The 27,041-nt window shown below is 43.7% G+C and overlaps 1 protein-coding gene across 2 annotated transcripts; it reads left to right on the forward strand.

Annotated features, from left to right (window-relative positions):
- The first annotated feature begins 2,712 nt into the window (after nucleotides 1-2,712).
- Nucleotides 2,713-26,810, forward strand: HTR1E (5-hydroxytryptamine receptor 1E). 2 transcript variants are annotated; one of them, XM_081856498.1, is made up of 2 exons: nucleotides 2,713-3,426; nucleotides 23,480-26,810. In XM_081856498.1, the coding sequence occupies exon 2, from the start codon at nucleotides 23,654-23,656 to the stop codon at nucleotides 24,746-24,748; it is 1,095 nt and encodes a 364-aa protein (XP_081712624.1). In that variant the 5' UTR covers nucleotides 2,713-3,426; nucleotides 23,480-23,653; the 3' UTR covers nucleotides 24,749-26,810. The 2 variants fall into 2 exon arrangements, with proteins under 2 accessions (XP_081712624.1, XP_081712625.1); XM_081856499.1 differs by lacking the exon at nucleotides 2,713-3,426 and adding an exon at nucleotides 4,055-4,160.
- Nucleotides 26,811-27,041: the final 231 nt, after the last annotated feature.

Genomic DNA, 27,041 nt, shown 5'->3' on the forward strand with positions numbered 1-27,041 from the left:
ATCAGTCCAGTGCATCTCCTTCAGCTTGTGCTGAACTGAAGAACGGCCATTCTTTTGGGGTTACTGGTCAAATGTGACTTCACAGTGTCTTAACGACACAATACATTGATTGAAGTCTCACAAAGAACAGTCCTCCGATGTCGCTGGATGCAATTTTTTGAAAATCAGGTTCCGTCTAAAACAGAAGCTGTTATCACATACCCTCCAACATTTCTCTAATGAAAATAGGGATGTCCCACTGCATAGTGATAATTTTACTATTTATACCCCACACATCTTATTGGGTTGTCCCAGTACTCCAGGCAGCTTCCAACGTATATAAAAACATAATAAAACTTTAAACATAAAAAACCCTTTCCTATACAGGATTACCTTCAGACAGCTCAGGGGTCAGATAATGCCATACACTCTAACATTTCTCCAATGAAAATGGGGACATCCTAATGGAAAGTGTGACATTTCAGGATCATATCAGAAATGGACAGCTTCTCTAAATCAGGGATGCCCCAGGAAAATAAGGACACTTGGGGAGTCTGTTATCAGGCATGCTATCTAAATAGAAGAAAAAGTTCTACTTGGTCAACACACATAGTCCATGGCAGTAGCCTTGCCAGGGATGCTGAAATTGTACACAAAAGGGGAGGCCATCTTTAGGACATTTTGGCTCATGGTCTGCTGCCATCAGAACTCCCCACAGATGTTCCAACAAATCCAGTGAAACACGCTCTGAATGCGGATTGGAGAAGCATCTCCACATTGTTGAAAATAACTTATCTGAACTGGTGTTCTGTCTGGAAGGTGTAGTCATTGATTTCACATCACAAATTGGAATGTGTCATATGAGCTCTTTAAACAAAACCCCTGAAAAACCCACCCTTTTTATCAAGCAGGGATTACAGTGGTCAAAGGCTCACTGTCATGCTGGTGTGTCACTTGCGAGAGAAGTACATTGCCTTTGATGCAGAGCAGTGACAGCAACATGTCTCAGAAGTAGCGAGCTCTCAAGGGCAGAGTGATGGGCGGGGTCTGGAACGGAGATTCTTAAAAAGAATGTTTGAACTGGCAAGCCTGAAACAAGGTAAGAACAAACCTTACAATTAAATTAAAAACTTATTGCAATTTTTAACATTCTTGTTGGGATGAAAGTCGCATTTCATTTTTCCATATTACTTAGGGGTACTTAGAATTATTTTTTTTATTTTTTTGTCCTCACCTAACTCAGTGTTTGAGTGCAACTTCAGAGGTTGGGTTACCTGCGTGTATGTGAGGTGTTGGTTTGTACTTCACAGAAGGCATAAAGGTAAAGGGACCCCTGACCATTAGGTCCAGTCGTGGCCGACTCTGGGGTTGCAGCGCTCATCTTACTTTATTGGCTGAGGGAGCTGGTGTACAGCTTCCAGGTCATGTGGCCAGCATGACTAAGCTGCTTCTAGCGAACCAGAGCAGCACACGGAAACGCCGTTTACCTTACTGCCAGAGTGGTACCTATTTATCTACTTGTACTTTGATGTGCTTTCGAACTGCTAGGTTGGCATGAGCAGGGACCGAGCAATGGGAGCTCAACCCGTCGCAGGGATTCGAACCGCCGACCTTCTGATCGGCAAGCCCTAGGCTCTGTGGTTTAACCCACATCGCGGATTAAACCATAGTTTAAAACTGACAAACTATGGCTTAAACTATGTACACATTAGTGGCTCAAAACACAGTATGGTTATTACACACACACACACACACAACCACTGCATTTTAAGTTACATCTAGCTCAATGCTGTCTACACTGACTGGCAACTGCTCTTCAAATATTGAAGCCAGAAATTGATTCTGAGAGAACTGTTGTGCAAAGCGTGTACTCTGACATTGAGCAACGCTCTCCATTTTTCTGACTCTGTGCTATAAGTTTCCATTATATAATTCTGTTATCTGATACACTAGACTCTGTATAACACGGATCTGAAAATCTTCCCTTAAGGAACACGGGGCCAAACATCTAACTGAAGTTTATTAATAAAAAGAAGTGAAATGCCTGGGCATTTTTTTTATTATTATTATTCACTACCTCCATGTGATTGGGGCCAGATTGTTAGGGCATAATAGAATCTGCATTCTGTACCTCTGGCATTTTGGCATGGAACTGAGAAATTTATGGTCATTATTGGGTAGATGTCACATGTTCTGTACCTTTGCTTTTGTTAGCATTCTTGCTCCAAGGATAATAACTCTGAAGGATTGTTTTGGAGACTATGGGTTCAAAATGATTTTGCATTTAGGAACTGGAGTTCACCATTGAGGCAATAATGAAAAAGCATAAGGATCCAAATTTGCAAGGGGGCTATTTGCATCCAGCACGGCACTGTGAGTGTTCCATGCCGCTATAAATGTTGTCTAGTCTGGAATCCATCACCTGTGAATGTTGATAAGGTGAGGCAGCAAATGGAAGAGAGCAGTTTTTAAATCAAGCGCACATGATAGGCAATGCAGCTCCCCCCCCCCCCCACCCCCCGGTCAATTTATAGGCATAGGGAATGCAGAGAGAGAGAGAGAGAGAGAGAGAGAGAGAGAGAGAGAGAGAGAGAGAACGAACATCTAATTTCCTTTAAAGACGTAGAGTAAGGCACAGTTGCCAAACCTGCTTTTGCAGGGGGAGGAGGAAACTAACCGTAAAGTAGTAAATATTTATGCAATTTGAATGTGTTCTAACTTCTAGCAGAGGACAGACCCGATCAACACGTGGCATAGGAGGGGCCTCCTCCGCATCCCCCTTCGTTCAAATCCAAGGCAGTTCACGGCACAGGTGGAACGCGGGGCAGCAGTACTGATCAGTTGACACCACAGGAAGCGCTGCCATGGACTTCAGTGCAAGGTGAGCTCCACTCCGCTGACGAGGTCTTCTGGAGGGGGTCTCCAATCATACCCCCCAGATGAAATGAGCCATACCGTCCAGTCTTCCTGTCTGCGGCGGCATTCGGTGGAAAGTGCTGCCCCCTAGCGCCCGCCGGCTGCAACTGGCCCAGACTTTCCAGGGCAGAGTTTTCCCTGGCCATATAAAACAGCCCAAGGCGGAGGAATCCGCGGAGCGAGGAGCGTCTTCTCCGTCCTCCTCCTGCCACCCCGCACCTGCCTCGCCGGCTACTTCTTACTCCGCCTCCCGTTCCTTCTCCGTCGGCTGATCCCGCGCCAGGTTTTCACTCTCGCCTCGCAGCGCCCCTCTCTCCCTGTCTCTCTTCTCCCCATCCAAAGCGGATTTCGAAAGGCTGCCCGCAACAGGCGGAGGCGGGCTCCGCGCCCTGGACGGGTCTGGGAGGCGGCGGCACATGGGGATGTGAGAGAGGGCGATGGCGAGGAGGAGGTGACTTTCCAGCTGCGCTCTGGATCCTGGGTCCCGTCGCCACCCGGAGCGCCCAGAGTGCCAAAGGCGGACTTCCCAAGGTGAGTGGCATAAGCCGAGGGCGAGGGAGGAGGAGGCGATTTGGGGAGGGGTCCTCAAAGGCGCTAGTCCTCAAGGCGCTCTCACCCGGAGTCCGTCCCAAGCAAGCAAATGGGGGGGGGGAGAAGCATGCATAGGATCGGGTTGCGGGAGCTATGAGCTAAGCAGCCGTCCCCACCCCCCACCGGCTCGCGGTTCAAATCCAATCCCAGCCCCTCTTCTTTCTGCAATATAGTGTTCAATGATGGGGGGGGGGCGAAGTGCTTTGGACCCCGTACACACTGGCTGTCCAGAACGTGTGCCTCATCCTGTCATGCAAGTTCCCGACCCAATCGAGGGATTTCTGACTCTGGCCGAGGTTTCCCGTCCTCCAAGATTCGTGGCTTCCCCTGACTTGGAGCATGTGCAGATATTTTTATTTTTATTTGGCCCTTGGCTCTCATGTGTGCATGAGGGCTGGGGGAACCTGTGTTGCTGGATTCCACATGTTGCTGGGCTCCAGTTTCCATCATTCCTGACCAGTGGCCGGTCCACCATCCTCTGCCGGGCCACAGGCTCCGCAGCTGGTGGCTGCAATTCAGAAAAGCGACCTTTCTAAAGCAGGAAAGGGGAAGAGCCCGTGAAAGTGGAGGAAACGGTTCTGCAGAAGCAGGCAGGCAGGGCAGCCAAATTTTGGCTCTCAGCAATAGGGGAAGCTTCCTAAGTGGTTTGACCATGGGCCAGGCTGCGTTGGAAGGTGGTAGGAATCCCTTCAGTATTGTATTTGTTTATTTATGTTAAATTGCTATCCCGCCCTTCCTCTCAAAGGTATTTAAAGAGTGGCTAGAAAACTAGCTCTCAGAGATGCTGCGGGCGGCTGCATCCTGCATTGCAGAGTAGCCCTGGGGTTGGGCTGGATGGCCTCCCAAGGTCTCTTCCAGCTCCATGGTTCACTGAGTTAGTGTGGCCATTAAAGGAAGGACTTGGGCTCCCATGCAGTGAAATGAGCAAGAGCACCTCCAAACCCAGCAGGGCTGGCATATTACTGTACCACAGTTTTGAAGTCAGTGTAGTTATGCATAATTACTTTGGAAAGAGGATTGGGCAGGAGGGTTCAAAGACCTTTAAGTCCAGAGTTTAAGATGACCTAAATGTACCACTTCACTGTCATGGTTGTTGTTGTCGTTAAATTCTGTGATTGGGGATTGTGTTCGCTGTATGTAAAAGGGAAACGTCATTCAATGTAGACGGGGATTTATTATCTTTCTGGCCAAAAGGAAGCTGAACATAATACAAATCGGGGGAGGGGCTGGGGGTGGGGGATAGGCTCCTCTGTGTTCTCACAGCTGAGTCACTAGGCCAGGAAGCAATCAAAAGCAATATCTTGTCAATTTCAGCCAGCAATGCTACAAAGTGCCTAGTCGAGAGTGGAGCATCCGTCACCTCCTTTAGATATTGCCAGAAGAGAGTTAGGCCACCGTGGAGGAGCCAGTGGGACTTCTTCAAAGTTTCTTTCACCTATTGATGAAGGAGGGGGCAGTTTATAGATTACATTGAAGCACCAGCACTGGTCTCTTCCCAACTTCTGTTGTTCTTTCAAATATCTCCTTGGACATGACTTGCTTTGTGTACAAATCAATCAGCATCACTGTTTGCGTATAGCACCTCCCTCCTCCTATTGTGCAGGAAGGCAAACTGTACCTGCAGGAAGTCCCACTGGAATCTAAGGAAATGCCTCGGGATTGTGAGGTGTGAATATCAGATTTTCCCTAGTTAAGTGGTAAAGCATCTCATTGTGTGCAGAAGGTCCCGGGTTCAAGCCAAAGTAGAACTGGGAGTGCTCCATTCTGAAATCCTGGAAAGTTGCTGTCAGTCAGTGAAAACAGTACTGAGCAGGATAGACCCATGTGTAGGGCAGTGTCCTATGTTCCTTTGGGAGAACCAATGTGGTGTAGCGGTTAACAGCTAGGACGTGGGATACGAGGGTTCAGAAAATCCCTACACAATCCTCTGATAAATCACTGGGAATGTATTTATTTTATATATGTTTCTGTTGATACCCCACTTTGCTCCAAGAAGCCCAAATAAGTGTGTGTACTGTCTTCTTCACAACAACCCTGCAAGGTTGGCTGGTCTTCGAAAGAATGACTGGCCCAGTGGTCAGTTAGTGAGCTTCATGACTGAAGGGGGGGGGACTTCCCCAAGAGCACCCCAAGCCCTTGTGTGATACTCTAACCACACTTGCTTATGTGAATTCACCTTATTCCAGCAACATGTGTAACTGCTGCAGATTGAAATGTGCAGATAGATGTAGATCTATATTCAGATGTTCATGCAGGCCCTGTCCAGAGGTGTCTTTTCTGAAGAAGATTAAGATACAGCTCCCCTTATAGTTCCACTCATTATTGCAGGTGGCAACAACTGGTTTGGGGCCAAGATGCTCCTGCTTCTGCATTGAGGATTTCTTACAGGTTGGCAAAATGAAGCATATCATTGAATTTAGGTTGATTTCTAACTTTGTCAGTATGAAGCATGCATTTGGAAATGTTCCTGTATCATACCACAAAAAGGCTGCCAGGTCACTACCTAGAAACCGTCCCCTGTGAATGTGCAGTATTTCTTAAGGGCATGCTAGCCCACCATTCCTGGCCAACAGATGCTGGTAGTTTGGTTTCCCATGGACAGAACATGAAAGTCTGACTGTCGTCACCACTAGGGACTAAGCTGTCATCAAGAACATTCAGACACTCCTCAGCTTCTCCAAGGAGCACTTCTGCAGTGTGGGTGTTGGCAGGGTTCCAGCCTTAGCCAAGCGAGGCAGCAGGCAGGCATTCAGCTTTAAGGTTATGGATGCTGAGAAGGTGGTTCTAGTGTTTTGCAGATGCTAGTTCCATTCATTGCACTGCAGAGCTGCATGGGGTGGAGGAAGAAGCCACTCTTTTCAGCCCAAACTTCACCTTAATTAGTGGAGACGCCAGAATCTTGCCTAGTCTGCTGATGCTACATAACTAAGGCTGCAATCCTAATCTCAATTACCTGCGTGCAGGCCCCTACTGAGCACAGTGGGACTTACTTATGAGTAGACATGTTTAGGACTGTGCTGTTACTCTGTAAGAGTTAATACAGAGAGAGAGAGATGTGTGTGTGCGTGCATGAGTGCCAGCTCAAGGTAACATTTCCTATTTCTGATCACAAAGACTTCTAGTCTATAAAACCTTCTGCCACATGTTAATCTTCAGTGTCCTGCAGTCTGTATAGGCAGAGGCATGACATATAAATAAGAGACTCTGGGTAAAAATTATGCCAATGATGGCAGCTGCAGAATTAGTGAGCAGACACAAAGTTTTTTTAAAAAAATATAAATGTCTTCTAAACATAAAATATCATAAGAAGCCTCTCTGCTGGAGACTATGAAGATATTTTTAAACCATCAGCTGTGCAATGGGTTCTAATTTATTTACCAGCAGCAGCAGCAGCAGCGCTTTTAAAAATCATTTTATCACTGGCAGCTACATACCTCGCTCTTCTTTCATCCACACGATGTAATAACTCCCAGAGTAAGCTGCATGCATTTCCATCCGTTTCATTTTCCTGGGGTGGGGGAGCTTTGTAATATGCGTTCAGCTCTCCCTGAAGATGTCAAGGCAAAGTAAACTTATAGCTTTTAAACTAGAGGAGAACCTGAGGTGTGATTCCCCCCACTTTTAAAACGACCTATTTTCGTCAAGTAAGGTCCGTATAGTTAAAGCTATGGTTTTCCCAGTAGTGATGTACGGAAGTGAGAGCTGGACCCTAAAGAAGGCTGATCGCTGAAGAATTGATGCTTTTGAATTATGGTGCTGGAGGAGACTCTTGAGAGTCCCATGGACTGCAAGAAGATCAAACACATCCATTCTGAAGGAAATCAGCCCTGAGTGCTCACTGGAAGGACAGATCCTGAAGCTGAGGCTCCAATACTTTGGCCACCTCATGAGAAGAGAAGACTCCCTGGAAAAGACCCTGATGTTGGGAAAGATGGAGGGCACAAGGAGAAGGGGACGACAGAGGACGAGATGGTTGGATAGTGTTCTCGAAGCTACCGGCATGAGTTTGACCAAACTGGCAGTGGAAGACAGAAGTGCCTGGCATGCTCTGGTCCATGGGGTCACAAAGAGTCGGACACGACTAAACGACTAAACAGCAACAACAATTTTCATCAAGTAAAGCCCATCAGTTTAGTCTCAGTAAATATGATTTCTTCAGCATCATAAGATATTCTGCATTCGTCTCAACGAACATGTGGAATTATCCTGCCATTTTAAAAGTTCCCCAGTGGTAAATTCTTCTTGCAGGCACTTCCAAGTACTACTTTCACCATCCCACATGTTACAGATGTTTTGTGCCTATTCATTTCTCAAAGTCTTCTACCTTTCACATTGAGTGTTGCATTAGCTTCGTAGAGGTTTCTTTTGTCCTCGAAAAAATAATGTAAGCACTTACAAAACAGCTCCTTGGAAAACAACTACAGTTTTTCATAGACAAAGAGCAGAATACTAAGCACTGAGGAAAATCCAAAATGGTCTTGCTGCATCTTAATATTCTATATCTTCCATACCCTCCAACATTTCTCTGATGAAAATAGGGATGTCCTAAGGAAAAGCAGGACATTCCATTCCAGGGTCAAATCAGAAACTGGGACGGCTTCTGTAAATCTGGGATTGTCCCTGGAAAATAGGGACACTTGGAAGGTCTGGTGGTTCAATATACATTGAAACAGTGTAAAAGATATCTATATATATGAAGGGGGGTCTTTTAGTTCAGGAAATAAGGTCCAAGAAGTCTCAGTTCTGCACACAAACCAAATAAGTAATTGCCAAGCTAGCCATGCAGCTAGCACTGTTTGGTGGTGGCTTTATTATTATTTTTTAAGTAAGCTGCAAGCGTAGGAACGCAAACTGGATTTGGTCCCTGATAGCGTTGCCACCATTGTTCTGTACAAGGCAGTGGGGGGGACTGTTGCGAGGCGATTTTTTTTCATCTGGTGCTGAAGTAACTTCAAAGCAATCAATTACAATCTATTGCAGCCAAACAGAATGGCCCCTCTAGAATTTGTCACGCATGCACATGCATATACATGAATTTGTAAATCTGTCCATGCTTGGTTATCCAGATCTTAAATGCATAACCTTTCACACACCTTTTCAAACACATGCATTTGGAGAGGATGCCTACCATATTTTTTGCTCTATAAGACTCACTTTTTCCCTCCTAAAAAGTAAGGGGAAATGTGTGTGCGTCTTATGGAGTGAATGCAGGCTGCGCAGCTATCCCAGAAGCCAGAACAGCGAGAGGGATCATGTGCAGTGATCCCTCTTGCTGTTCTGGCTTCTGGGATTCAGAATATTTTTTTTCTTGTTTTCCTCCTCCAAAAACTAGGTGCGTCTTGTGGTCTGGTGTGTCTTATAGAGCAAAAAATACGGCAATTTAGCAGAGAGAGGGCGGGGGAGAGGGAGGGAGGAAGAGGGAGAGAGAGAATACCTTAAATACAGGACAAAACTGTTTCTGTAAATGATATAGCATTCTACATTGAAATAAGGACATCCTGTATTATACAGGACAGGTGACTTTAACTTTCCCCCTTGCTGCGACCCCAGTTTAGGTTGGTCGTCTCATGTTTTCTATTTGACACATACTATTTGACCATAAGTTGGTATGGCTCACGATTCTAGCATCTTTACTCGGATTATTCAATACTTTTATAATACTTCAATACTATTATTCAATACCATTGTAATACTTCTGTTCCACTTTTGAGTATTCAAAAGTGAAATCTTGACTTGGGGCAGTTTACAAAAGTAACTGTTGTATTAGTTGGTGGTTTTAATACTTAAGTCATTAAATGTAGCCTTTGTTAACAGCAGTGGCACAACAAATATTAATTAGTTTGTTTAAATGAATAATTATAAACCACTGAGTCATTTTATTTAAAAAAGGCTATGTACAAAAATGTAATTAAAATATCATAAAGCCATAAAATACAGATTAAATGACTGCCAGGGGCATGTCCACACTTGTCCCATGCCTAGAAAGTACAGATCTGAGCAGTTTCCTGCTTGTTCTGCACTCTCCATGCACAGGTCCAAGCAGTTTTGTCTTTGTCCCACCTCTTTCCCCTGGAAAACCTGCTCTTTAGCGATAAATTGGCAATCTGTGTAAAACCCAATTGTTGTTTGATCCGATTCAGTGCTAAAAATCTGGTTTCCCCAGGGGAAAGCAGTGGGGGCAAACCGAGGTGTCAATAAGCCCTGTTTCAAACTAATTCTCTAAACCTGCTTGGTAAAACAAGAATAAGCCCAAGACATGGTGAGCTCACAGAACTGGCAGAAGCAACCATGGTGGTGGTTTCTTGAGCGATGCAAGGTTATTCTAAGGCTGGAGGACCAGAGAAGAACAAGGTCACCTTCCTACAGGACCTATTACTATTCTGCAGCATGAAGGGTGGTTTGCGGCTGCTTTTTCTTTGAAATGGACACATTAATTGAGATCCACATGTCTGTCATGGATGCTTTAGCTGAGATTCCTGCATTGCAGGAGGGTTGGACTAGATGAACCTTGGATCCCTTCCAATTCTATGATTCTGTGTAAAGAGTTGGGGGGGTCCTGTGACACAAAAGGCATCATCACTCGTAGGAGAACACTGAACTTCAGTGGGAATGTGAGCTACTATTGCCTTGGCAACCTGAAGGCTTTCAAGAGATTATAAATCAACATGACAACAGTTGTATCTTAATAGCATGACAGTGAAGGTTTTATAATAATTAAATCCAATTTTGTTTTCTTGGATGGAGAATGGCTCATTTGGTGGGTGGGGGGTGGAATCACCAGGATGTTGTCAACCTAGGCACTACAGATCCTCCTAGTTTCCCTATTTTCCAGTGACGGTCCCAGATTTGGGGGGACCAGTCTAGCTTCTCTAGGGAGGGAGTTCTGAAGTCTGGGGGCAGCCACTGAAAAGGCCCTCTCCCACATCCCTATGAAGCATGCCTGTGAGGGTGGTGGAACCAAGAGAAGGGCCTCCTCTGAAGATTTCAGAATCTGGGCAGTTCATATGAGGGAATATGATCTTTCAGAGAGCTCAGACATAAGCTAAGTAGAGCTTTATAGGTCATAACCAGCACTTTGAATTGTGTCCAGAAACAGACTGGTGGCCCATGGAAGTGTTGAAGCAAGGGAGTTGTAGACTTTCTTCCTTGCTTGATTTGCAGCGCCTGCAAACCCTCTTTTGGTCTGCCCACATCTTTACCTGCTCCACACCTGACTTCAGGTGTGGGGCAGGTGAGCCTGGCTTGTCCAGAACAGCCTCACAGGACAAATGGGAAAGGCAGGTAGATCAAATTAGGCTCAGAGACTGAAGATTCCCTTGCACTACTATATAAGAAGGGCCAAGATCTCCAGGTAGGGCTGGGAGAGATTTTGTGTCTCATACCTGGAGAACTGTTGCCAATCAGTTTAGACAGCAATGAAGTAGTTGAATTGTTGGTCTTACTTGGTACAGTGGTACCTCGGGTTACATACGCTTCAGGTTACATATGCTTCAGGTTATAGACTCCGCTAACCCAGAAATAGTACCCCGGGTTAAGAACTTTGCTTCAGGATGAGAACAGAAATCGTGCTCTGGCAGCACAGTGGCAGCAGGAGGCCCCATTAACTAAAGTGGTGCTTCAGGTTAAGAACAGTTTCAGGTTAAGAACGGACCTCCGGAACGAATTAAGTACTTAAGCCAAGGTACCACTGTATAAAGTAGCTACCTAAGTGCAAGGTCCAACAGGCTTGTATATCATAGCCATTTTAGTAGTCTTTGTTCCACAATTTTAATGAGTCCAAGATAACATCAATGATGTTCCCAGGAGCAGCTCTAGCTACAAGTATCCTTTAGGCATCAGAAACAGAGAGGAGTGAGCTACCTGATAGCCCCAACCTTCCATACATATATTGTTTGCATTTGGCAAATAGTGCCCACCAGAAATGCAGATTTGAATAAAATATTGGGGGGATGCAGGCAAGCCCCGCACCACATAACCAATCACATGATGCGGTACATGCACGCCATTTGAATGGCAATGCCCATCAATTTGGGGGGAGGGTAGCCCCCTCAAATATTATATTGGAGGGCCCAAAGGGACCTCAGCCCCTAGGAGTTGGCTCCTGTGATGTCCACTGCCCTGAAGACATGAGCCAGTGGATTACTGGCAAGTCCTCAGAAAAGGTGCAAGACGAAAGGCTTACAAGAAGCTGTTTAGATAAACTTTGCTAATTTGAGATTTCTGCTCTGCCTGCTAATTATTGTAATGGCTGCGGGAGGGATACCAATTACCACCTCTGCAGGCTACTTTGGCAGAAAATGGGGACATTTCTTCAGAGTGGTTCCCTGACGTGTAAGAGGTGGTACCACAATTAACTAGCAGGATATAAGGGGTGAAGGCAGAGGAAGCTTTGACTGTTTAGTGACAGACGCCGACCCACAAAGGAAACGAAACAGAGATATATATATACAGACTGCTAGGATCCAACCATGTTGGCAGTGTGGCCAGCTCCTACTTTGGAATTTGAATCCTAGAGAAAATGGAAGGTAGCCAAGTCAAAGGAATTATGGCAATCATATCTCATGAATGTCCTAGTTTGTGAAAAGCCTTCGGATCAATGAGCAGGCTCACTGACTTAGTGCTATGTTACATGCATCCCTTGGTATAAGTGTCAGGGCTCAAGCCCTTCTAGCTATGCAAAGAATTCAGAACCATTGAAATATGCTTTTTAACCCCTTTACCTCTTTACTTCAACTAACCCTTTCTCTCTTTCCTGCTTTCTGCTTTACTATTGTTACTCTCTTATGTTTCCTTTCCCTTTCCTATGCTATAAGCTGGCGTTTGAAAGCAGTGGAATACCCAAGGTGTTTTGACCATTAGATTTTGCTTGGAGACAGAGGGTCTTCTTCTGGTCTACCAAAATCAAATCCCTGGCTGGCAGTGGCTGGAGTTGATGGGGTCTCACTTCCACAGCCCCAGTGTTCGTGCCACTCAGAACAGACGTTGAGGGAGGCAGAGGAAAATATCCATTCATTGTGTGGGCTCTCAGGTTGGTGCAGCAAAGAAGCCCAGATCAGATCCATTGGATGACAGTGTTACACTGCCTTCCTGACACACACACACACACACACACACACACACACACACACACTCAACATCCCATTTCTGGGTTTCCCACTGGTTGCTGTAAGGGGGAACCTCACTGGATGCAACCACCACCTGCCTCCCATTTGGGCAGGTGCAATGAGGTGCTTGTCACTGGTGGGACTTCAATGCCACCAGCAGTGTGCCCTGATGGTGGAGTCTGGCAGAACCACCCCATCCAAACCCACTGCAGCGTGATGGATCAGGAGTTCAGATTGCTCTGCCCTGGTACTTTGGTTTAGTGATTCAGTTTATTTATTTATTTAAAGCATTAAAAACAGGAACATGGAGAACCATCTTTTATTCCTTCCCTCCCCCATTTCTCATCCAGTCCCTCAAAGCTTCACGTTATTAATGTCTACAGTGTGGAAATTATTTTCCCCCTCAACCATGGTTCCACACAAAATAACTGGGGGCAATTCTCATCCAAATCATTTTCTTTTGGCTACCCAGGTGTAGCCAGTACAATGATCTCCAGATGTTGTTGGATTCCAACTCCATCCAGCATGGCAAATGGTCAAGGATAACGGGAATTATAGCCTACAGTGATGGAAATTATAGTCCACATTGGCTACCATTTTGCTTAAAATTCAACACTGAAGGCCACTCAGCACGCTTCAATTTGACTGTCTAAACAGAAGATTTAAGTGTCAGCTGTCACGATACTTTCCTCCTGTGGAATGTTTCTTCCCCTTCTTCTCCTTGCTAAATCACACGCAGAGAGAAAGGGGCTGACATTTAGTAACTTGAGCTTATTATTAGGAATCTCCAGCTGCTGAAATCTGTGTGAAACATCATCCAGAGTCTGACAACCTGAAATACAAAAAGCCTCCAGGCAACAAGACAATTTTCTTTACTTTGTCACATCACTATGAGGAAATGATGGCATTAATGTAACCTTTTTCAAGGCAGCAATATTATTGAAGAAGTATATAACTGAGGCGAGCACTGGTGTTAAAAAAGAAGGTCTCAGGGGCAAGAACTTTTCATTCAAGGAAGAAGAGATATTCATTTGTTCATCCATTCACCGACTGAACAATTCCACCACTCACAATGTTAGCCTTAGCTGCCTTTAAGCATTTCTCTTGTTCTGGCATTGCTTTTTTTTTTTTTAAGAGCTTGATTACACAATATGTTGTGGATACTCTGACACAAAGGTGAAGTTTTCATTCTCAGGAGAACTAATTACTTTAACTCATGCAATTGATAATTTTTCTATATTTCACTGGGGGCTATTGCTGAGGGCTAGAATCCATGTCTAGCATGGAGCCAAAGGAGGGAAGAACAAACTCGGGCTCCAAATTGTTAGGGTTATAAGGTTCTTATAATAACCAGCTGGGATGGGAACAGGCTGCTCACAGATCAGAAACAGGCCCTGGGAGTCCCTGAGAAATAGCCTGGTGACCTGACATTTCCTGGAGGTGGCTTCAACATAGCCAGAGCTTATTGACTTTACAGAGTGGGGCCTAAGCCTTCTAAGGCCTGTTTGGAATCTGTTGGTTTCTTGTCACTTGTGTTAGTTGGGGTCTAGTTCAGGCTTCCTCAACCTCGGCCCTCCAGATGTTTTTGGCCTACAACTCCCATGACCCCTAGCTAGCAGGACCAGTTGTCAGGGATGATGGGAATTGTAGTCTCAAAACATCTGGAGGGCCGAGGTTGAGGAAGCCTGGTCTAGTTGATACCATCAAGGTCAGAGCAGATAGTATGGGTCTGAAAGAGTCAGTCAGGGGTAAGGAGGGCTCACCAGTTGTTGAAAGCAGCAGTGACTTGAGATGGTGATTTCTCAGGAGAAAAATCTGGCATACATGTGTTAACTCAGGATGCCCTCCAGATGTTGTTCAATTCCCATCATGCTTGACCATTGGCATGCTATCTGGGGCTGTTGGGAGTTGGAGTTCAACAACAGCTTGCCCAGAGGGTCATACAAGGTTGGTTCTCCATTTTTCATACTTATTGTGCAATCCTTGAGAATGTGTATTTTGCTGACAATGAAAGAAAACAGGCTTAATAGCTGAAAGTCTGGTCTGCAAATCAGGGGAGTCCTGGTATGAATAGCTTTCCACACTTGGCTGAATTGCAGAAGGCCTCTGAGGCACTAGAGAGGCAAAACACACACCATGCTGAAGAGCCTGCCTTTTCTTCTGTTTTTCAGTCAGCTAATACAAAGATGGTCTTGTTATAGCATCCCTAGTGAAAGCCCTTTCTAAAGATTTTAAAAAGAAGTTTAATAAAGGTAAGGAAACAATGCAATGCAGGAAGGCAGCACATTCAAATTTTTATATTCATTGAGGAAATAATTGTCCACTGCCAGGAAACGAACAAGAATCTATTTTATAAAACATCTTTAGGCTGCAGTACTATACTCACCTAGGACTAATGTGACAGTAGAGATAGAGAAGGAATTCAGTTCACATTTAAAGGTGAACCTACTTACAGGTAATTCACACTTTATTAAACAATTTGAGTACCAAAATAAAGCCATCATTTGAAGTTCACACTTCTCTGAATTTTTCAATGCAGTCCTCCAGCCAGTGTTGACAGAGATGCATGTATTAAGGGGAAATCTGCATTAAAATGAATATATTCATTAGTATAAAACACAAAAATGCATTATATTAGCGGAAATTGGTTGCAAAAATATGTTCGTTAGTCAAAACTGCATGAAAAAAATTGCTTATTACAGGAAATTCACACTAAAATGCCTGCAAATTTTCAAAGTAACATGGAAAACTGAATTTAATAATGAGAAGCTGAGAGAACCGGAATTGACAGATCTATCTATTTCTATGTCCCATTGTACTTAATGAGGCTTAACATCTAGGTAGATGGGTAGAGGATTGCATTATACATTGGACTACTTCGAATTCTTACTGTCCGTAATCCTGCAAATAGCTTTTTAAAAAATACAAAACTTAAATTTCACATTAAAGTGTACTCTCTGTCCTCACAAACACTAAGATCACTTTTTCCAACTATCCAAAGCTAGTTGAGGTATAGTTTTCCAAACCCACCCGCCTTACCAAAATTCCTTGTTGACCCAAACATTATTATATATATGTAAGAAAATGTAACTTTTCCTCCTAGAGGAGTTGCTCCATCCCATTGCCCTTTTCTGAAGATTTTCCAGCTCTACACTATATATATTTTTGAGGTGAGGGGACCAGAAAGGTACAAAATATTCCAAGTGTGGTTGCATCATCGATTTGTACAACAGCATTTAGATATTAGCAATTTTATTTCCAATTCATTCGTAGCATGGAATTCGCCTTTCTTTCACATGTTGGGTGCCCATACATACTGGGCTGAGGTAAGGTCCTTCCGTCAACTATAGCAGATCCTGCCTCAATAGAGCAAATGAGACAAGGTGTAGCGATAAGACTGATGTAAGGCCGCCTGATATTTTTGACCCGTGAATGCAGAATGGTTTGCTAGGCAAATTGGGGGGGGGGTCCTTGGGAACTTGGTCATTGAGAAAACTTGAGTCTTATTTTAAGGCCAGAGTGTGAGGTTTAGTTTCAAAGCGCATGTTCCTGTGACATTTCACAGTTCCTTGAGAGATGTGATTCACTAGCCCCCACAAGCCCCATGTGCAGCATGTATCCAGCACTAATAAGACAACTTGCTTTTCCTTGGGGCACAGAGTCACTGTCCTACAAACAACCTACTCTTTGGCCTTCTTTGACTCACTGCAAAAAGGGACTTGCTCAGTTTCTGCATTCTTGGAGATGACATTTAGCATGTCTAAGAAAATTTCGACTAAAAAAAGAGGGGGCTGATAATATACAGAAGAGGGCTGAAGTGATGTGGCATATCGAGGAAGATTACTGGATTCGGGACAGTACTTGTGGGCACACATGCGCACATACACGGTAGATCTCAGAAGTTCCGGTACTCAGGAAGGTTGGGCTACTGGCCAGGATGAGCAGGACACACACATTTTTAACCTGTGCCCCCCCCCAACTTGGAGCAGAAGACTTGTGTGTTAAACATTTTTTTAAAAGAAAATAGCTGCGCACACAGATAAACAAATGTATGCCTGCGATGGCCCTTAGGTTTCTGGGAATCGAGGTAGGTTAAGGAGTTCTAATTTAGGGATGGGGACAACAGTACACAGGACAGATACCTCCTCTCACGTGCCTCCTATCAGCATGGATTGAAAAAGATTGAGACAGAGTTCAGTGTTTATGTGTGGGTGGACATGCATGAAAGCACACATGGAAAAATGGGATCTGTGTAACCCATTTGTGCATCAACACTCAGGTGTGTACACAGCCATAGTCCCAGCTTATCCAGTTCTCTTTCTTTTTACTGAAAGAAAACAACAAGCTTCTGATCTTTGAACAGGGTAGTTATAAAATTTTTATAACAGAAGCAGACTGGGGCCTGGATTGTTTGTTTCCTTTTCCTCCCCCCTCCCCCCCAAAAGAAAACTGCACCAAGAGGTGTTGGGTTGGGAAGAGTGTTACCTATTTCACACTTATCCCTCCGCCAACATGTTATGCCTGTTGGACGTACCTACATTTTTGCATCAGCCCTATTCATAGCTGTCACACGTATGTTCCTCCTTTAATGGCCATTTAAGCCATTGTGGACACAGTTAATCTTTCTTTTTCACTTCCTTCATTTTAACTAACACACACACAAGTTTTAGCTCAGCCTCCAAAGTGAAGGCTCAGGTAAGCTGATATTTGGGAACTGTATGGTTGACAAAGTGGACCCTGCAGCTTGGAAAATTAACTGTTTCCAGAAGGACTTATTATTGCAGCAAGTTGCTTTCGGCTGTAAAGACCATGCCCATGATTTATTTGCTTGTTTGCGCCATGTTAAAAGGATGATTCATAATGTTTAACTTGCTAGAGGTGGTTGTGGCTAAAGGTTGCTGTGCTTTTCAAAAAATTAAGCACTTCTAGGAAAAGTGTCTGTACAGATTGTGCCATCTTACCGACAAGCCTCCTCATTGATCTGTGCTGGCTGTGAGCGCTCTTGCACTGAAATTTGCTGTAACGAGAAAGTGGAAGAAGAAATGTATAAACTCTTTATCCCCCCACCCCAATCTCACTGCTTCAGGCCTGCTATTTGAACTCTGTTTGAGGCTACAGTTTCTGCTTGTCTTAGTTTTATGCTGTTCTGCCCATCCGTGCCATTTCTCTGTCATTAATTTCTGAAGAGAGAATTGCCAGTGCTGAAACAAAGTTTGGTGGAAGAGGTTGGCTGTAGATATTCTGGGGTGGTCCAGAATATGACGCTTCAGAGGGGGTTTCCTACTGGTTCACATCTTCCAAGGCATTCAAAATAGATTCTGGGCATACAGAGATCCCATCCCCTAGCTTAAGGTCGAGCCATTTAGAGTCTAAATCAAATCCAAAGGAAGGCCATTGCCCCATTCAGTTTGGTGGTGATTAATAGCATGATCCTAGGCATGTTCACTCGGAAGTAAGTCCCAAATTCCATAGGGCTTATTCTCAGGCAAATAGCTTTTAGGTATATATTTATTCATTTCCAAAATTTCTAAGGATTATAGCCTTCCCAAGGTGGGTTACATTAATGCATTAATATATTTTTTTAAAAAACAACCACCCTCAAGGTTTCAAAACTGCCTCTGTAGGGAGACATGCTGCAATATTGTGAAAACAGAGTTGAAAATATCTCAGCTGAGAAGTAAACTTGCTTTCCTTGCAAATATGCAAAAAGTAATCCATGCGTTTTTGTTTGTTTTTTAAATGTTCATACAATTTTGGGGGTGCAACTGCAATCTGAAATTTGAGGTTGTGTAAGGCAGAGCTTACAGTTCAGCTGAGCTTTGCCATTATTTGCCCTTTCTGGTTTGATTACCAAGTTCTGTCTCCCTTTTGCACAGTCAGGACAAATAACGGCTGTTGGAGAGGGTTTTTTGCTTTTTTAATAAGCTTTTTTGGCGGGGAAACAGTCAGTGCAGAAAATGGAAGGGGGAAGCTTCAGTAGAATGACTAAGAATTAAATGTATGTATCTAGTTCCATGGGAAACAGGGGTGTGTGGGTGTGGGTGTGGGTGTTTAGGGCATGTGACAGTGTGGATCTGGGCCTGCCCGCTACTGGAACATAGTCTCTGACAGCTTTCTGCCTGAGTAATGCAGTCCTTGGTTTTCAAAAAGTTCCCAAGCCTGGTCAACACCGATTGTCAGTGCTCTCCACAGTCTCAAGCAAAGGTCCTTCCCATCGCCTATTTCGTGATCGTTTTAACTGTAAGAACCTTCTCTAGGCAATGCATTTGCTTTATCACTGAGATATGGTCCTCCTGAGAGCTCACAAACAGGGCATAAAAATTATGGCTGCCGCCACCATCCGGTCATTTGCCTCAGCACTTACTACACAGAGGTTTGAATGTGGACATTCCATTTAACAATCATAGCTCATAACTATTGATGAATGTCTTTGTATATCAATATGTCTATTTTAAGAGTCATTTAAGCTGCTAGGAAGCATAACCACAGTGAATGTTTTTAATGGTTTCCTGCCACACATCTTATAGTTAGCACTTTGTGAGAGCTGAGCTCCTGCTGGGAAGGGAGATAGGAAGAAGACCCCCACCTAACCCTCAACCAGCTGATCAGTGATGTCATACATGACAGTGCCAGGCATTGATTTGGTAGTGCATACAATAGAAAGTGCAGAATCTCTGCATGTACATTCCACAGCTGCTAATACTGTCTGGGGTATCCTGCCTCCCACCTCCTCCTCCTCCTCCTCCTCCTCCTCCTCCTCCTCAGCTTTTGGGCTGCTCATGCTAATTTTTGCCACATAATTTCACATTCTGATGCAACAAGCAAGGATTCAGTTCACGAATCAAGCTGTCTTGACTTGGTTGTTTTTTGAAATACAGAATAACATGTTGTAAATAAAATCAATACATCTAGAAAGCAGAAGCCAGAAGCCAGAAAAGTCATAACCAAGATGTAAATATTGACTAATGAAAAACAGTGTGTGCCTGGGGACCTTGAACTAATTTGGTACGATTAGCTCTGGGTTAATTCAGCTAGCATTATTTCCCTCAAAGCTGAATATGTCAGAAATAAGGGTGGAAGGTTTTCTGTGAATGAAAACTCTGTGTGTTTGTGTGCAGTAGAACTCATAGAGCTCTAGATCTGAGTATTTAAATAATTATAATGCTACTGTTTTCAATAGCCTCAAGTGACAAGGCAGAAGTTGGTTCCAATTTCTTTATTTTTTACCTCATTTACTGCATACTTCTCATTCAGTTCTTTGATTTTATTCAAAATATGGGTCACCCTGTATAGATTTTATAAGAACAGACAGCAGCAAGATTTTTAATCATGAGATTTAAATAGTGTGGGAGACAGAGCATGGGAAATTTGTTTAGGAAATGTAGGTCAGATCTGAGAAACATAGATGGTATTCACCTAAGTAATAAGTGTAAGTGAAAAGACTACTGTTTGCACAACAGAACTTCTGTCCTGTCCTCTCCACATTCATGCCTCATGTGATCCTCAAATCTGCTCTAGAGGTTTGGTGGAACCCCCAGAACAGATGTAGCGGCTGCACAGGGTAAGAAGAAGGGTAGAAGTCCCATTGTGGAAGCACACAAGGAGCTACTTAGCACAACCCATAGCCAATTAAAGAACTTGAGAAAATCCACATTAAAAAGGAGTTTGTTACAAGATCAAGTAGTTCAGGACCATGGAGAGCAACCCAAATCAATATCTGAACCAGCCATCCACAATCTGGTGGCCTTCAGGTTTTGGGACTACAACTCCCATCAACCCCAGCCCATTGTGGTCAATGGTCAGGGTGATGGGAGTTGTAGTTCAACAACATCTGTAGGGGAGCAATGCAGGAAAGTCCAATTTGAAGAACACAAGAGAAGACCCGTACCTCTTTTTATTTATTTCACAAAACTGTAAAAAAAAAAAAAGACCTCAAATTGGTTTACAAAGAGTAACTAAACATTATGTTAGCTGTGCCTTCAAATGCATGCTTTTTAAAAAAAAAAAACATTGTCACTGTGGGGACCCAGTCCAGACTAGGAGTTCCTAATGTGGGGTGAAGAGGGTGGCATTCAAGTGAATGAGATTTCCCCCCCAATTCAGATTGCAGGTGTGGGAATGCAATCCAGATTGGGATCATAGCAGGGTACAAATGATTAAACCCCATCCGGCCACCCACACTAGACTCCCTGTCTGAATTAGGCCCCCGCACTGTCATTTTGTGTTTTAAAAAGACCCTGAACTTAAAAGCGCAGCTGCATAACTCATGTGATACTTGCTTTCCTCCTAAAAATCCAGAATTACATGTTTAAAGCAAATGCTTAGAAAAGTGGGCACGTAAGTAATATATTCAGTTGTCTATACAAGATCCATATTAGCCTACCAGCTGGAATGGTTCACCTATATCAATTACATAAAACACACAGAGGAATGATGTGTGACCATCAGGCAACCTTGTTTTCCTTTTCCAGATCTCAGTAGTGCTCAATGTGTAAAATATTCAGTGCTGGGAATCTATGCCCTCTGAGCTGGAAGCCTTTTCCCATGACCCCAGATATATAAGTGTTGTTCTAACAACTCATATGTAGACGAAAAGCACTCTGCACCTGTTCAGAGGCATGATCCCATTCTATCAGTGTATAGATTCAGAGAAAAAACACAATTAATGACTAATTTGGAAGACTGAGGTCCCACCTTTTTAAAAAGATTCCTGCAGCCTGTCACTGGTGAGTCACAGAAAATTAAGCAGTGAAGCTGGTTCTGCCTGCTGTTCTTCTTGTGAAATATGACACCATGTGACCAGAATATGTTCCTTAGGATGGGAACTAACCCCTTGGAAGTGTAAATTCCAATATACTGTTGTAAAATACAAAATAGTAGGGTTCTAGAACATTTGCAGGGAAGAAAGGCGTATTGCTTTTCTTTAGGAAGAACTATTAATTAAAGTACACTACATGTTCCATTTTGTGTTTGACTCCTTCCTGGTTTGTGTGTGGGTAGACTACAAGCAACTTTCTGATTTAAGGTCTGACCCTCTGCACATTTCAAACATTCCCACACTTGGTCAAAGGCAATTTATCCTTTTTATTTATAAAATGTGATGTTTCCTAAAGACAGTGCTTCCCTGGGGAGAAAGCAGAACCATTCCAAATCTGCTGAACTTCAATGAATCTCAGAGGCTTCTGTTTTTTTAACAGGATGCTCCTTGGGGAGTTCTTGTGGTTTGCCTCCATTTTGCTTTGAATGCTTGTTGCATGGAACCTTTCTTTGGGGGAATATCTGAATCCACAACCTATAGAAATATTGCCATGTATCAGGACTTGGGCATGCCCTGACCCCAGAGCCTAGGAGTTGTCAGGTGGAAATTCAGTCCATGCACCACCGATATCTAACTCAGGCCAAAGGAAGGCACTGCAGGTCTGCCTGACCATCAATGAAATCTCCTAGCAGCTATAGGCCAGAGCAAGTCAGGTGATGCGTCCTGGCCTCATTGTGCTTTTTGGTCTTCAGGAGCTGCCTGTCTTCGTACCTCCACCCCCTAAGCACACAGTTGTGCAAAGCCTGATATAATTATTTCCTTCACAGGAAGCATGTTGTTATTAATATAATAATATAGCCATATTCAAATCTCTAAATGGCTGTCAAATGGAAGATGACTCAGGCTTTTTTTCTCCTGCTCTGAAGAGTAGGGCCCGAACCAACGGCTTCAAATTACAAGAAAGGAAATCCTGACTTAACATCAGGAAGACCTTTCTAACATAAATGAGACTCTCCACAAGCTGGTCTTTCATTTCTCTTGCAGCCCAACAAGTTCCTATATCTCAAGCTATAAAGAAGCTGAAAGTCTTAACATCTTGTTACAAATGATCATCCAAAGTCATGTACAAAGACTAATAGTGAGTGAAAGAATAGTTCTAAAACACGATTAAAGCTTTAGTGCTTGTTAGTGAACTATCACAGCAGTGGTCTGCATCCAACAAGGAAAGCAGCAAAGTCGCAGGCAAAAAAAGTACGTATGGCTGTGTGTGTTGCAAAGACTTACTCAGTGGGATACATGGCACGTTCACAATAATTAGAGCACACCGCATAAGCTCTGAAAACAGGAATGGGCTGTGTACACAAAATTTTATTTTTGAGGTGAAAAATCATTAAACCTTTGCTTGACAGCATCTTATTATAAAGTCTGTATTTTTAGACTGTTCAAAAGATTGACACCTAAATGTGAAAATATGTTATGAAAAGCTAGCATGCATTAGCTTAAGTATGGCTTTTCTGAAACATTTTACCTCTTGAAGATACCACTTGAAGTAAGTCGATTAATTTGCTTGTATTGCCACAAATTTTGTGTAGCCATGAAGAATAAAGTTCAGATTTGACTCTGCTATGAATGTATTAAACATCAGATTTATGTGAGACAGAACCTACTTACAGAAATCTCTAACACAACCTAAAGTTCTTAGGAGAAGCTTCCCATTTTATTTTATTTTATTATTTTTGGAATCCCTATTAAGGGTTTGTCATCATGCGAAGTTTGTTCTGCAGATGCATGAAGCAGTGCCTTTTCTATTGTGGCACCCCAGTTGTGAAATGTGCTACTTACAGAATTCCACTTGTTTACATCACTCCTTAATTGTAGGTGCCTAAGCAATCCTTTCTATTCCACAAAGCCTTCTACAGTGGGTCGCTAAGGAGGTCTTTGGTTTCATAATTTAGTCTGGGTGTTCAATTTGTATCTTGTTTCAAATATTGCATTTTTTTAAAAAAAGAATCTTTTTTTGCTGCTTTGGGTATTCTTTAAAACAAATAAAGAAAAGCCGTCTTTAATACTTTATAAATAAACCAATAAATTTGGAAGATCTGCTATTAAGAAACATCCTTTTATCTTCCAGGAGCAAGCAGCAAACTGGAGGGGAAAGCAAACTGGATCTGAGGGGAAATGTGATATTAGGATTTCGTATTCCAACTCCAAAGTATCCTTAGTGATCTTCCAGAATGGAGGAACTTTAAAGCTTGGCACTGCCAGGACCTAGGAGGCACCGAACAGTTTGTATTGGTCTGAAAAGATGAATCACACCAACTTCACACCAGAAGCCGACGTGGCTGTCCGATCCAAAACTATCACCGAAAACATGCTTATTACCGTGTCTCTGTCCATAATTACAACCTTGACAATGCTGCTGAACTCTTCCGTCATTTCGGCAATCTGCCTGACGAAGAAGCTGCACCAGCCTGCCAACTACTTGATCTGCTCGCTGGCTGTTACGGACCTGCTTGTCGCCGTTTTGGTCATGCCCTTGAGTATCACATACATTGTGATGGAAAGGTGGACTTTGGGATACTTCCTGTGCGAGATATGGCTGAGCATAGACATGACCTGTTGCACGTGCTCGATCCTTCACCTTTGCGTCATCGCGCTGGATCGATACTGGGCGATTACAAATGCAATCGAGTACGCCAGGAAGAGGACGGCCAAGAGAGCTGGAGTTATGATTGGCACAGTGTGGACAATATCCACGTGCATCTCCATGCCTCCTTTGTTTTGGAGAAACCACAGCGCCGACACCAATTCCAGCGAGTGTCAGATTCAACACAACCACGTCATCTACACCATTTACTCTACGTTTGGGGCCTTTTATATCCCTTTGACCCTCATATTGATTCTCTATTACAGAATCTACCACGCGGCAAAGAGCCTTTACCAAAAACGAGGGTCGAGCCGGCACCTCAGCAGCAGGAGCACCGACAGCCAAAACTCATTTGCGAGTTGCAAGCTCACGCAGACCTTCTGCGTCTCAGACTTCTCCACATCAGACCCAACCACGGAATTTGATAGGATGCATGCTTCGGTGAGGACCTCCCCCTTTGACAACGACCTGGATTTGGTTGGAGACCGTCAACAGATTTCCAGTGTGAGGGAGCGAAAGGCTGCACGCATCCTGGGCCTCATTTTAGGCGCCTTCATTTTGTCTTGGCTGCCATTTTTTATCAAGGAGCTCGCTGTGGGCCTTCAGCTTAGCACCGTATCGGCGGAAGTGGCTCACTTTCTGACGTGGCTGGGTTATGTGAATTCTCTTATCAATCCTCTCTTGTACACTAGTTTTAATGAAGATTTTAAACTTGCCTTTAAAAAACTCATTAGATGCTGGGAACACTCTTAAAAATGATTATGGACAGCTACCATGTGACTTATTGGCCTTAAATATGAGCTGTGGGGGAGGGAGGGGATGTCTGAAACTGGAAACCTGTTTGAGTTTATTTATTTATTAGCTTCGTTTGGAGGTTTTTTGCTCATAAAAAAGGGCTTTGTTTTGCTTGTCTTTTTAACTTAATTGCTCCTTAGCTTGTAAATCTGTACTGCTGTTTTCTACCTCTCTGTACCATGAGCATATGAGTTTCTATACTATGAGTCTGAAATACATTTAATCACACAGGCCTCTTCCCCCCCCCCACCGCTCTCTTATTTTAAGACAACACATGCAAAATAAAGAGCCCCGTTCAAAAGTTGTATTGCTGCCACTTCTAATAAATGAATAGCCCTATCCCCCCCCTCCCAGGCACACTGACACTTCAGAATAGCAGCCGTTATTTACAACAGAGGGCCTAGTACCCAGACCCACTCCTCGTTCTTGCTCAAACTAGCCTAGCCTGAATGTGATCTGGTGCCTCTCCCTGTAAACATTGGCTGACATGCCATAGGGGATGGGAATGAACCCACTTCTAAAGCACAGCTGTGCCTATGAGAGAGAATACCTTATAATTTCTTTCAAAAATTATAACTATACAGACAGGCATGCTGTATATGTGGTCATATCCAAAGCAGTCAGCTTCTTCGTGCAAAAACTTTCACCTGTGCAATGGAGCTTCCTGTCAGGACTGGCTCCAGGTTTTGGGGGGCCCTTAGCCCTCCTCTTCCTCTTTGACCCCCCCCTCCCTCTTGGCCCCAACCATGTGACCAAACTTTATACTGGCAGGAGAGAGTTTTAGGACACGATAACTGTACATTGATTAACATTTCCACATGCAGTGCTATTTTTCTAGAAAAAGAGGTGCCAACACTCACCCTGAATGCCTCGCTTGTTCTCTTAGAATGCCAATGGCACCTACCTGAGAGGTACCGGAACTTAGTTCTGGCGAGTTCCAGCAGAAAAAAGCCCTGTCTACACAGAAATTAATCCCTCTGCATATCAAGGGCCTGATGAGCAGGTACAAGATTGCAGCCAAAATTGGTTAGTCTTGCAGGTGCTAGGCAGGACTGATCACAAGAAACCTAAAAAGCTTCTAGAGTATCCCCTCCACCCCAGGCTGTTCACTTCCACATCTTTTTTTCAAGAATGTGAAGTAAGGTGAAAGGATATTAGTGGCTTAGGACCTCAAAGACCAGGGTCCAAATCGCCACTCTGTAATCAAGTTGACTGGGTAACCCAGGGCTAGTCACTGTCTCTCAGCTGAGACCTCACAGGGTTGTTGCGAGAATCCAATAGGGGAAGAGAAGAAGCATGAATGCAGCCTTGAGTTCCTTGGAGGAAAGTTGGGGCATCAGTATAATAAGAAGCAAATAAATAAGTCTGTCTCTACCCCGCAGGTCCCAAAAGCCTAATAATGGTCCCACTAAATCCAATAAGGCCATAACAAGCTGGGGATAATAATTTAATCCTAGAATTTAAAGAGACACGCCTTTGAAGAGATACACATAATTGGGCGCATAACAAGAAGAAATGAAACAGGTGAGTTCCCCCTGGCCCATGAGGCTCCAAACCAAGCATATTACCTGCCAGTAAGCCTCATTCAACACAGTGGGAGTTACTTCTAATTCAATATGCATTGGATTATGTAATGATAGGTAGGTTTCACCTTAACAATGTCTTCTATGAAGTAGTGAAGGCAGGGAGGAGAAAGAGTTGTTAACCAAGAATGCATGCATGCTTGTTTTCTCCCCAGCAAGTGAACCAACCGCTCTTCAGCTCTCTCCAATGGGTTAGGAGGAATACCTGGAAATGGGGGTTGATGCTGGAGGGCAAAAGTAGCAAAAAGTTGCTAATGGGGAAGAGGTGTAAGGCTGCTCAGATCAGCTTCCAGCTAACAGTCTGGCTCTCAGGTCATGCTGGTTTTCCAGCAGCAGCAGCAGCATTTAGCAGGAATAAGTGCACAGCTTGTGTATGTCCCCCAGTAGCTGGGGGAACCCCTAGAACAGATTTGGGAAGTGTTAGGGCACACAGTGAGAGGACAAAAGGCAAAAGTCTAGGGCAACTTTGTTGGATACAACCCATTATTGCTACATAGGGCTGATTTTTTAAATACTTCTATAAATGTATTTTGGGGTCATTACTGAATACTTTAAAAATCCCAGTCATGGGAATTATAAAGCAGAAATTTGGGAGCAGCAGTAGCAACTTCCCATTTCTGTTTTGTAATCACCACAGCTTGGGTTTTCAACGTCTTCCAATAATGACC

This window comes from Podarcis erhardii (genome assembly GCF_964252035.2).
Source record: "Podarcis erhardii genome assembly, chromosome: 3".
In the NCBI taxonomy this organism is placed as follows: domain Eukaryota; kingdom Metazoa; phylum Chordata; class Lepidosauria; order Squamata; family Lacertidae; genus Podarcis; species Podarcis erhardii.